The sequence below is a fragment of the Microcaecilia unicolor genome, chromosome 1, assembly GCF_901765095.1.
Source record: "Microcaecilia unicolor chromosome 1, aMicUni1.1, whole genome shotgun sequence".
In the NCBI taxonomy this organism is placed as follows: domain Eukaryota; kingdom Metazoa; phylum Chordata; class Amphibia; order Gymnophiona; family Siphonopidae; genus Microcaecilia; species Microcaecilia unicolor.
Window position 1 is genome coordinate 640,986,780 of NC_044031.1, and position 13,312 is coordinate 641,000,091.

Here is a 13,312-nt window from a genome sequence, read left to right on the forward strand (position 1 = left end):
CATTTCTGGTGACCGCCATTGAATATCCAGTTTATTTTTGGCCAGTTTAAACTTAACCAGCCAAGCCAATATTCAGAGTTGGCCAGTTAAGTTTAAACTGGCCAAAGATAGACCTGAAATTTTGGTGGCTCAATTTGGCTGCCAAACATAGCTGGCTGTGCGCTGAATATTAGCAAATAGCCATTATATCACACGATATAACTAGTTATCTACCAAGCACTGACCAGAAATAATCGGCTATCTCCCACTGAATATTCATTGATAGCTAGTTAAATAGCACTGGATCCATTGCTGGCCAGTTAAATAGTGCTGAATATTGGAGGAGGGGGGAGGGGTTAGTGTTTAACTAATTGTCGAGTATGTGGGAGCAAAATGCCTTTCAGGAAGCACTATTTAGTACTAAGAACCTGATTTTAAAGATTCAGATTCAGGTCAAGCTTCAAGACTTTGCTAAATATAGCCAAGGCTACAGAAAGATGAAGTCAGCTTCAACAACAACTTTATTTACAGAGAACTGTCACCTCATGGTCAGAACAACTGTGCCACCAGAGTCTCTAGCCCACTGTTTTGGCCCTCCAAGCCACAACATTGGAAAACCTTAAATTTGTTGTTCTAGACTGAGAGGCTCACCTTACCCAAGGGTAGGGTACAGGAATCCTCTGAAAAATCATGACGTTATCTGGGTGTTATCTGGAGCAGTTTGCATGGGATCTGTTGTCTGTGAAGTAGTTGACAGCCCGGATCTGAGCCAGCCACATCCTAAATATATCTGAAGCTCGTTAAACTGATGGCCTTGCCATCCACTCCTGCCTGCTGGTCAGCCTGCCCTGCCTGAAGAGTGAAAGCACCTGATGGCCTGCTATCTGCTCCTGTCTGATCATCCCTGCTGCAGCTCCTGTATCCTCCCAAGAAATTCAACAGCTCCCTGATCTGCTCTACCTCTGGTATCCATGAGAGTGGGAGAGCCTTTTCCATCTGTCAGTTTGTAACTAGTCTTTTCACAAGTGCCTGGGAGTTCTAATCAGTTCAGGACTACGGTAATGTATGTGTTATCTTTACTAACTTTGACAGGTACATAATGTAATATATGGTAACATATATTAAATGTTTTTTTCCTGGGACCCTGGGGGGGCTGTTCCAGGGTTTTGGTGAATGTTGCTGACTGGAAAAGGTTTAAAGTTAGTTTGGGACTTGTTAATGGAGTTAGTTGAAGAAAGTGTGAGATGTTTCTTAAATATGGTTTTATTTTTCAAGAAATAAACTATGATTAAGTGGAAATTGTACTATAAAATGTTCCTTGCTGTTTTGGGTACAAGTTGCATTTACTTCTATGGGGGAGGGAGATTCTAAACAGATCAGAGAAAAAAAAACTGTCTTTCTCTGACAAGCTGATTGGTTGAGTGATGTCAGTTCCTCTAGTGGGGGTGAGTTGCTAGGGAGACTGGGTGAGCAAAAAAAAAAAAGGCTGGCTGAACATGGGGAGTGAGACAGAAACGTATGCTGAGTGTGTGAAAAGTAAGAATTAACGCTAACTCCAGACTCCGCCCCTTCTGCCTCGCATCACCTTATGCCTGGAACAGACTTCCCGAGCCCATACGCCATGCGCCCTCCCTGCCCATTTTCAAGTCCTTACTCAAAGCCCATTTCTTCTCCCTTGCTTTTGGCGCCTAACCACCTTCCCCATTCATGATACCTACACTGACTACATAGTTTGTTACCTTTAGATTGTAAGCTCTCTTGAGCAGGGACTGTCCTTCCCCATGTTTAAACTTGTACAGCGCTGCGTAACCCTGGCAGCGCTATAGAAATGCTAAGTAGTAGTAGTAGTAGTAGTAGTAGTAAATGTGACTTGGAAAAGGGTACTTGGATAGTAAAAGTGAGTGAAAATGAGATGATTTGAGCTGAGAAGTGAGTACTTAAATGAACCAGACTGCCTTTTCCATGGTTGTGTTTCTGAATACATGTGAGGTAAACTGATGTTCTGGGTGAGAAGGCAGTACTAATAGAAAGCTGTGAGAAAGTTTAAACCATATTTAATTTGGTTTTGAGTGGAGGAAAGGTATGTTTCTGCATGCAGTGAATGGAATGGTTAAGTTATAGGGAATTTAAGGTCATGGAAGGTGGAATGAGAGTCTGTATGCACAGATACTAAGTGGACACACATGGCTGTCTACCCTGGTAAGACTGAGAGAGGCTGTGCTTAGTGTCTCTATGGCAGGTGTGTTTTGTGCTCATATTCAGATTGCAGTACAAGGTTTGTCAGGTGGCAGATTAAGCCCTGCTTTTGGATGAGAGTGCTGTATTTTCCAGGTTGATCTGATAGCTGTGCAGGGAAAAGTTATGCTTTTATGTGAAGTCTGTGAGATGGAATGTTGAATCTGGCTGGATCATTTTAGACTAGGGAAACAACAGTGAGAAATAGGTTTTGTAGTGAGAAAACCTTTAACTTATTTTATTTCAATTAGAGAGTGTGGCCACGGTATTGAGAACTGATTAATTGTCACCAGAGTAGAGTCCTTTCCTGTTCCAGCTCAGGCAGTTCTAAGGTTTTGCTTCCCGAATTATTTTCTTTATAAGTGAGGTTTAGGGAGAAGAGATTGGTGAAATATTCCTCAGAATGTCCGGCTGAGCTCCAACGCAAGAAAGACCTCACCTAAATAAATTCAACCACAGCTAAGTGACATTTGCAAAGAGTGTTGAAGGACATATAGGTTTTTTTTTTGGTTTACAACATTTTAAGGGAAAGCTACAGAACAGAACAACATCAAATATAAAAAAAAACCCATGTTTTCCTGACTTGCTTAAGTGTTCTGGGTTCAAGTGAGATCCTTGCACAAACATTATAATACCCATAAAGACTCAAATTCTGACATCAATAGCAAGGAAAGAGAATTAAAACAAATATCTGATTTTGACAAAAAGACAATTTAAATATTTATCTGAAAAAGTTCTTTTCTGCCTTTTTAGGTGATTTTGTTGAAAGAAACAGAAAAAGTTAAGGGTATACATGTAAAACTACATTTGAATGTTGAATATGTTATTGCAGTTCTATTAAGCTTCACACTAATTGTGAATTTGAGTTTATTTGAATGAAAATTTGCTTGCATTTGTATCCAATAAAGAAAAAGATAATTTGCATATCTGAAGGTGTGGTTCTTCCATTTCAGGAACAAATCCTAAATTTAGATTCTTTTCCTCCTTTATTCTTTGAGAGTAAAGGACGAGGTTAGTTTATTTGTTCCACTCCCTCGGCTGTGTGTGTTCTCTGGATATTTGCCACGACTACAAACAACAGGTATCTGGAAGCACATCACTACAGTCCAGCCGAGAGGGGTGGTAACAATAAATACTCACAGCTCTTGTCACAAGATTTTGTTTATTTATTTATTTATTTATTGCACTTGTATCCCACATTTTCCCACCTATTTGCAGGCTCAATGTGGCTTACAGAGTTTGGTTATGACGTAATCATTCCATGTTATCAGATACAATTAGTATTGTACAAAGATTAAGTAAGGGAAGAGAGAAGGAAAGTATTAGGCAGGATAGAAGGGGGACTTTAATAACTGGGTGGATTAGTGAGGTAGTTTTGTAAGGTTATGGGTTCTCTTTGTAGGCCTTGTTGAAGAGATGTGTCTTCAATGATTTGCGGAAGTTAGTTATTTCGTCAATAGCTTTTAGGGCTGTAGGTAATGCATTCCACAACTGATTGGTCCCTTGGCAGCAGAAGATGAGGTTTAATTAAGACATTTCCTGCTGCCTATGGGGGAAGCGGCTTGTTGGCGCCATGACCAAGATCTCTCATAGGGTGGAGCCAGAAGGTGGCTTGCGTGGCTCCGGGCGAATGGCTTAGCAAAATGGGGCAGAGCTAGGGACATGGCTTAAAATCTTCCTCTCAAAGATCAAGCCCCTTTGGCAGCTCAGTTATTTCTTGGTAAAAGCATGACCAGGGGCCACACAAACAGAGGAACAAAATCACACAGCAAACAATCCATGACCTGATCTGCTGTTTTAAGGGAATGATTGTACTGGGAATATGTAAATGAACCTGCATCATATTTTCTTTGAGTAAACCACATAGTTAACTCTGAAAAGAAATGGGATTGCTTCTGACAGTTTGTGAGATCAGAACATTTGCAATTATTGCTGCCTGACCAATACTGAAAACTTATGACAGCTTCACCTGAGTTCTGGCTGTGGGCTGAATAACACAGCTGCTATTCCTAAAGTTCAAAGTTTACATTTGAAATGCTGAAGATTCTCAATTTGTTGGTTGGGAGGGTAAGAAGAGAAATCTGAAAAGGCCATTCAGATAACTATGATTTGGATTATTCTTCCCAACGTGCATCACTTTGCATTTGTCTACATTAAATTTCATCTGCCATTTGGATACAGTCTTACAGTTTCCTATGGTCTTCCTGCAATTTTTCACAATTAGCTTGTGTTTTGACAACTTTGAATACTTTTGTATCATTTGCAAATTAATTCACCTCACTCGTCATTCTGATTTCCAGATCATTTATAAATATGTTAAATAGCACCGGTCCCGGTACAGATCCCCGCGGCTCTGTCCTTATGTTCCAGCTAATGGAGTTGCCATCAAAGCCCACTCCAGCCTATCCAAATCTGTCTGGTCATTTTCGGGACACAGACCATTAAAGTTTGCCTGGCATGGTCCTCACTTTCCAAATTATTGGATTTTCTTTTGCAGCCCTCTCCAGCCCATCCTAAACCAGATTGCCATATGAGGGACCCAGACCATACAAGCCTGATCAGTACCGGCCTTAGTTTTTACAGCCAGAGGCACCACTCAACATAGCACCATATATGCAACCATTTACGTTTTGTTTTTTTTTAACCATTCATTTTCTAATTAGAGATCATATGTGTTCATCCCATACTATGTTTCTTTCTCCATCTTTGGAAGGACATTCCAGGCATCAACTACCCTCTCCAAGAAAAAGAATTTCCTGATATTACTCCTAAGTCTAGCATCTCATAACCTCAAGTCATGTCCTCTAGTTATACTGTTCCCTTCTCTGGAAAATATTTGTTTCTATATTAATACCTTTCAGGTATTTGAACATCTGTATCATATCTCCCCTGTTCTTCTTCTCTTCTAGGTTATACATATTCAGGCCTTCCAGTCTCGTCTCATATGTCTTTTGGCACAAGCCCCATACTATTTTTGTTGCCTTCTTCTGGACCATTTCAAGTCTTTGTATAGCCTTAGCAAGATACACAATACTACAAGTGGGGCCTCACCAACGACTTGTACAGGGGCATCAACACCTCCTTTCTTCTGCTGGTTATGCCTCTCTCTGTACATCCTTCTGGCTACCCCAAGGTCCCTTACCATGTCTGTGCATATCAGCAAGAGTCCTTCACTCTGTTAAAGATCCTAATCTAATCCTTCCAAGTCCTAAATTTGTATATTTAAATCAGCTAGGCATTATGCATTTTTCTTTCTTTCACCTCATATCTGGAAGAATCTCTGCCTTTCCCTCCACAGCAATCTCTCCTTTCAAAACTTTAAATCTGAACTCAAGACTTGGCTTTTTTCTGTAGGCTTTCAGGCAGATAGAATTCACCAGCCACCTCACTCTCCTTTTTGTCCTCTTCCGACTGTATGACATTTTTATTTCCCCTTCCCTCCCCTAGTTCCCTTTCTCCACCTGATTACCCTCTATCCCTCTCAGTGTGCATGTATTTTACTTTCCTATTGAAAATGAAGTTTCTCTCCTTTTTTCCTGAAATTTTTTTGAAGCATGTACACCGCTCTGCCCTGCGTAGTCAGTTTGAGTGATATAGTAAGCATTGTTAAACTATAGTCTCTCACCACTTAACACACATGGCTCCCTTGGATTTCTACTCCCTAAGTGCATCACTCTGCACTTCTTTGCATTGAATTAGACCATTCTTCTAATTTTGATACACTCTCTCATGAATAATCTATTGGGAATGTCAGTGTATGATGGTATTTATGTGTGTTGAAGTTGTTTAGAAAAAGTCACTATGAATACAGTCTAGTTCATGTTGAGCTTTGTTAGGAAATGATGTTGAAGGTAAGCAATGAAGGAGTGAGAATCAAGGTGATTAAACTGAAGAAAGGAAGAACAGAAGCAAAATATGATAGAGAAGAAGCAAGAAGAATGATGGGGAAAGACTTACTTTCAGAGAATCGGGAAAGCTTTTCATCAGAATCTTCTCCAGAGCAGCCAACTTCTGAGAACAATGTAAGAGCATCATACTGAAGATGAAGAGGGATCAGTGAGCCTGGAGGAAGAAACAACAGAGACAGGTACTAGAAAAAGAAAAGAGAGAACTGTTGATCCATAAGAAATGTGAGTAATTTAAGCCAATCTAAGGGCATAATTTGCAAACTAGATGAAAAGAATATTTTCAGAGGGTTTAATAGTAAAGTGCCTCTGATTCCTCCCCCATCCTGCAAAGGCACACCACCTTGGCTTCCCTCCAGAGATAATCCATAAATCCCAATTCTCCGTCACAACGATAACCGAATCCATACTTCCCCAACTTGAAATTGCTTCAGTTAGACTAAATCATCTAACCCTACATGACCACCTAAACGTAGTGCTGTTCTATAGACCACCAGGTAACTGGCAGGATTGCCAATCATACTTTATGGACTTTATATTGAATACATGTGTTTCTATCTCCATCCAACCTTCTTATAAAAGGAGACATCAACCTCCATCTTGAAGATCTGAACTCACGAAACATGTGTGAATGCAGGGATCTCTTCCAACTATGGGATCTACACTGTCCAAAAATGCAACCAACCCACAATAAAGGACACACACTAGACATCATCACACACAAATTCTCCCCAGACCTCAACCTCGTGTTAAAAGACACAAAGTGGACAGCTACACCACTACAAAGCAAACCTCTCCATTCAATGGCGTATAAAAGATCCACACCACAAACAAGAACAAAAGCGATTAACTTATACCATGAGAGGCAAAATAGATCCGTTAACATTCTGGCAACAATTCTATAGTGATGAATGGACAGCACTAACGGAATCACACCAATTTCTTCAACAATGGGACAACAGATGCAAAAGCATATTAGACAACATAGCACCTCTTCAAACCAGAACCTCACATAGAAAGAACTCAATACCTTGGTTCAACGAAGAACTGAAAAAATTAAAAGCACAAGTTAGGAGGCTAGAACGTGCATGGAACAAAAGGAAAAACGATTCCACACTCAACGCCTGGAAACAACTACAAAGAAAATACAAATACACCATTAGACAAACTAAAAGATCATATTACAAAACTAAAATTGGACCAGATTACAAGGATACACAAAAAATCTTCCAACTTGTCAACAAATTAATAAATGCTACCTCGGTTACTTCTAACAGTATTGACACCCCATCAGCAGACAATCTCGCTTAATACTTCAAAGAGAAAATCAAAAAGTTACGACTCACGCTACCCATCAATACCACCGACTACGTAAACATCCTTGACTGCCTAGACCCAATCCCTGGTGAATATCCAGCTAACCGAACATGGAACAATTTCGATTCTCTCGCAGAGGATATCATCTCCCAATCGATCAAAAGATTTGCCAAGTCTCACTGCAAACTGGACATATGCCCCAACAACCTTATAAAATCCGCCCCTCAACAACTCACGTCAGACCTTACAAGCCATCTGAACTACATGTTCCAAAATGGACTGTTCCCAAAGGACAAAGATAATATTCTACTTACCCCTTTACCTAAAGACACAAAGAAAAATGCTAGCGACGTAACCAACTGTCACCCAGTAGCATCAATCCCGCTGATAATGAAACTAATGGAAAGCATGGTTACCAAGCAGCTTAACACCTACCTACACAAATTCTCAATTCTTCACGATTCCCAATCAGGGTTCAGGGCCAACCACAGCACTGAAACAGTACTAGTTACTCTTCTGACTAAATTTAAACAAATAATCGCAACCGGCAACAACATACTGCTCCTACAATTTGACATGTCCAGCGCTTTTGACATGGTTAATCATGAAATATTGCTACATATCCTGGAATACTTCGGAATTGGAGGCAATGTTCTCAGTTGGTTTAGAGGCTTCTTGACCACGAGATCGTATCAAGTGACATTTAACTCAACCACGTCAGCCCCATGGACACCAGACTGTGGAGTCCCTCAAGGTTCTCCCCTCTCACCGACCCTCTTTAACCTAATGATGACACCCTTGGCCAAATTACTATCCATTCAGAACCTCAATCCATACATATACACAGATGGCGTTACGATATACATCCCGTTCAAACAGGACCTAATGGAAATTACCAACGACATCAACAAAAGCTTCCAAATTATGCATTCATGGGCAGATGCATTTCAACTGAAACTTAATGCAGAAAAAACACAATGTCTCATAATTACTTCACAATACAACAAAAACACATTCACCACTATAACCACACCAAACCTCTCCCTTCCAGTATCAAACACTCTGAAAATTCTCAGAGTCACCATCGATCGAAATCTCACACTTGAAAATCATGTGAAGAACACAACTAAGAAGATGTTCCACTCAATGTGGAAACTCAAAAGAGTAAAACCATTCTTCCCAAGAGCCATTTTTCGCAACCTGGTACAATCAATGGTGCTAAGCCACCTTGACTACTGCAATGCACTCTATGCTGGCTGCAAAGAACAAATCATCAAAAAACTTCAAACAGCCCAGAACACCGCAACTAGACTCATATTTGGAAAAACAAAATATGAAAGTGCGAAACCACTAAGAGAAAAGCTCCACTGGCTACCACTCAAAGAACGCACCACGTTCAAGATCTGTACATTAATTCATAAAATCATCCACAGAGATGCCCCGGCCTACATGTCAGACCTTATCGACCTACCACCCAGAAATGCAAAAAGATCATCCCGCACATTCCTTAATCTACACTTCCCCAGTTGTAAAGGACTGAAATACAGACAAACACATGCATCCAGCTTTCCATACATGGCACACAGCTGTGGAATGCCTTACCACGTATCTTAAAAACAATTTACGAACTAACCAATTTTAGCAAATCTCTGAAGACACATCTCTTCAATAAGGCTTACCACAACATCAATCAACCATTGTAAATGCAACACATTACCACTTCACCTGATAGTTAACTGTTCTCTTTATATGCCTATTATCCTTTTCTGTCTACAACTCCAACTGTAACTTTCTACTCGGGAATGGCGAATGCCATAACCAAACATTGTAAGCTACATTGAGCCTGCAAAAAGGTGGGAAAATATGGGGTACAAATGCAACAAATAATAAATAATAATAATAATAATAATATACCCATTCTGCATATTGCCCCTCACAACTGATTTTATAGAATTCAAATTCATACTCACCTTTCTCCAATCTGCTATTACATTTGTCAAAGGACCCTATTATATCTATCTGATAAATTCTTTTTTCCATAGTCTGCCACTACTTTACATATTTTCCTCCCTCCTTAAACTACCTCCATGTTCTTCCCCATCAGTATCTGCACAAACTATGAGAGACATCTTCCATGACAAGGTTCGCAAAATTAACATTGCATTATTCACCAAACCATCTTCTCCTCACTCAAGGACATACAAACAAAAGATATCTCATGTTTTGTTACACCAATGGTTCATCAAGCTCAGCATCCCGTTTCTAACAGTAGCCAATCAGAAGTACCCAGCAGTATCCAACGGAGATTTCCAAATGATGGTTAGTAATGGTATTTGGCCCTTTCCTTCAGAAATTTGTCTAAACCTTTTTTTTTTACAGTTCAAACCACTTTATTCAGCGTTTTAACATAACAATTAATACATAATAAAAATATCAAGTTCTGTGAAGCAGGACAGTTAGAGGTAACCCAATCCCTTAACCCCCCCCCCCCCCACACACACACACACACACCTCAGAAATACCATACAATGAGGACAGAGCAGATTTACATCCATAATTTATCTCCCAAACCCAGTGTAAGAGGGAAATGGGAGCAATAGGAGAAGCAGCACTAGTTCTGCCACCTTTCCCTTATTTCATCAGAGAAAATTGGATGCACCTAAAGGTTTCCCCAGTAGAGGGCACTGGGACTTGGTTAAGACAAGGGGTGGATGGGAATCCAGATTGAGGAAGACAGGTCCAGAAAGACCCTGGTGATACCTCCCAGTGGGGGAGAGGCTTCCTGGGAAAGAGAAGAGCTATACAAAGCCTCAGGCTAAGCTAGAAGAGGAGAAAGAAACAAACTAGCCCAAAGAGGTGGAGGAAAATTGTGGAACTGAGGAGCCCAGTGAGGAGACCATGAGTTATTAGGAAATTGCACCTGGGCTGTGCTCCCAGATTCTAATGAGGAAATGGAAGTCCAGTATATGTAGCAGCATATAAATGTATTGACAAGTAATGCCTCAGTAAAGGAACTCTGAAAATAAGAATGTGAAGAGATCATTTACCTTTTTGATCCTTCTGTTTTCTGGCAGAAATGGGGAGGGTAACACAATGAAGCTTAAGCCTGCTTAATTGTGATTGAAGGGTTTTGGGTCTGCCAGTAGTTTGAGTCCTAGGTTTATTAAAAGAGGGCTCAAACTCTTCCATTTGAGAAGTATTTTTGTTTTGGATTTTTGCTTGTGCTTGAACTTCTGGCACATTTCTTCTTAAGAATAAGGTGACAGTCAAGTTTATGTATGAGAAAAGCCAGGAGGAGATTATCCTAAATGCTGAAAGACTGTGTTAAGACTGCTTAGACCCATGAGAAGAAACTGGACTGATTTTGGGTGGACATATCCATTGAACATAAACTAATTAGCATAAAGCTTCTGCCAATTTTGATGAAGGTTATTTCGGGGGGGGGGGGGGGGGGGGGAGGGGGACCTCTGGAGAGAAAGGAGAATGATGTGAACTGAAAGATAACAGATCTATTTTATGACTAGAGAGAGGGCAGAGGGACTCTTCCAGGACTACTGATACACAATCTAATTATTCAGCATAATGTTGATGTATTCTGCGTGACAGAATCATGGCTTTTAAAATCAGACCTAATGGTAGTCAGACAATGTTGCCCTAAGGAATACAAATGGGAATGATCCTTCAGATCCTACAAATGTCATTAAAAAAAAGCTATGCTCTAAAAAAGCTATGCACAGAATCATCCGAATTTGCAGAATTCCTAGTTATAGAATGCACTCATAACCTTCTGCTTATTCTATTTATTATTATTATTTATTGCATTTGTATCCCACATTTTCCCACCTATTTGCAGGCTCAATGTGGCTTACAATGTTCTGCCCTGGCTATTGCCATGGCTGAATAGAAATACAATTAATAGTAACACAAGAATAAGATTAACATAGTGGAATAAAATGTTAGGTATGACAAGATCGGTAATGAAATAACAATTAGAAACAGTAATGTACTAAAGTTCAGGTGCTGGATCATTATGATATGTTCTATTGAAGAGATAGGTCTTCAATGATTTCCAAAAATTGGTTAGGTCACTTATTTTTTTCACATCAAGAGGTAAAGCATTCCAAAGCTGCGTTCCTATGTAAGGAAAACTGGATGAATGTATCAATTTATATTTTAGTCCTTTGCAGCTAGGGAAGTGGAGATTTAGGAATGTACGTGAAGATCTTTTAATATTCCTGGGTGGTAGGTCAATAAGATCTGATATGTAGACCGGGGCATCTTCATAGATAATTTTATGAATCAGGCTTTTATCTTACTGCCCACTGGGAACAATAACCACCGACTGTTCACCATTCTTAAAATTTCTATCCACAACATCAGTTGACCTACAGAAAGCATGCATCTTAGGCAACTTTAATATACCAGGAGAAACAACTTGAAAAGAACTATCACCACATCAGATGGCATAGAAGCTACTATTAGAACAACTTCAACTTAGACAAATCGTGAAATACCCAACACATGCAGTGGGACACATGTCAGTATATGTATCACCATCATTATTTCAGGCCATGACTGTATCGCTGGTAGTTCAAGAAATTCCATGGACTGACCACGCGTTAGTAATGTCTGAATTCTCTATGAAAGACTTAAAGGGAAAAACAGAAAAAAAAGAGACAAGGTCCAAATATATTTGATTTCTTTTGTATCCTGATTTACATGTAACAAGATTTATGCTTGTGTAAACTATATAAACAAATAAACAAATTAAAAAAAAGCAGAGAAGAGAGTTACACAAAACTCTGCCCAATCAAAAAAACAAACTAAACCCTAAGAAAATTTATCACATACCTTTTGCATTACGATGCCAGTTTTACCGGACTAAACGTAAGCGCCATGCAAATATGGCAACAGCGTCTATTGTACCTAATACGTAACATTTGGCTCCTCCCACGGTCCCTAATTCAGAGTAAAGTCATCTACTCAGTTTCTAAATTCAGCCTCCACATTGTAACTGAATTAAGTTGGAAAATCCAATGCTGTTATCTGAAATTCAATTGTCTTTCCAGAAAACCTCCCTCCCGCCCTTCATTTAAATGATCAATAACCCGCCGTCCAGTATCAGAAAGTACATGTTTTTTTAGCCAATGTTGTATTAATGGCACCTGCTCATGTTCAGTTGAAAGTCTAGATTTATGTTCAGTCAGACGGATACATATAGGTCGACTGCTACGCCCCACATACACCTTGGTAGCCTAGTGGTTAGTGCAGTGGACTTTGATCTTGGGGAACTGAGTTCAATTCCCACTGCAGCTCCTTGTGACTCTGGGCAAGTCACTTAACCCTCCATTGCTCCTGGTACAAATAAGTACCTGAATATACAATGTAAACCACTTTGAATGTAGTTGCAAAAACCACAGAAAGGTAGTATATCAAGTCCCCTTTCCCTTCCCTTATTACAAGGACATACTATGATGTAAACTACATTCTTACTATTAGAATGTAGTTTACATCATAGTATGTCCTTGTAATAAGGGACATATGTATGCAGTCATATGTATGCGAGTGTGACTTAATTTGCACCCGAGTCTGGCTATCAAACCAAGAGGTGCCTGATATAATATAAGGGCACCATTGACAGTGCCCACATGGTTCATGAGAAAAAGGTGTTTTAGGCAATCCTACTTGTGGAGAATCATATCTCTGATGCATCAAGCAGTTGTAGGAATATCTATAAAAAAGATATGAAGTTGTGCGAAGTGCCAGTGAACTCTCATAATATTAACTATTCATTTAAAAATAGTAGAAAATGGCAAGACACAGGTTAGCAAATCTTCTTTCTCTTATGCTGATTCTTGTAATAGATCTCTGTGTGC

At 39.7% G+C, this 13,312-nt stretch overlaps 1 protein-coding gene across 4 annotated transcripts in view; it reads right to left on the reverse strand.

Annotated features, from left to right (window-relative positions):
• Positions 1-13,312, reverse strand: part of LOC115482225 (glycine N-phenylacetyltransferase-like) — a 159,521-nt gene that overhangs the window by 53,720 nt on the left and 92,489 nt on the right. For all 4 annotated transcript variants that reach the window (XM_030221888.1, XM_030221870.1, XM_030221878.1 and 1 more), the window contains one exon: positions 6,172-6,276. In XM_030221888.1, coding sequence (XP_030077748.1) covers positions 6,172-6,249 — 78 coding nt within the window. In that variant the 5' untranslated portion in view covers positions 6,250-6,276. The remainder of the gene's footprint in view (positions 1-6,171; positions 6,277-13,312) is intronic.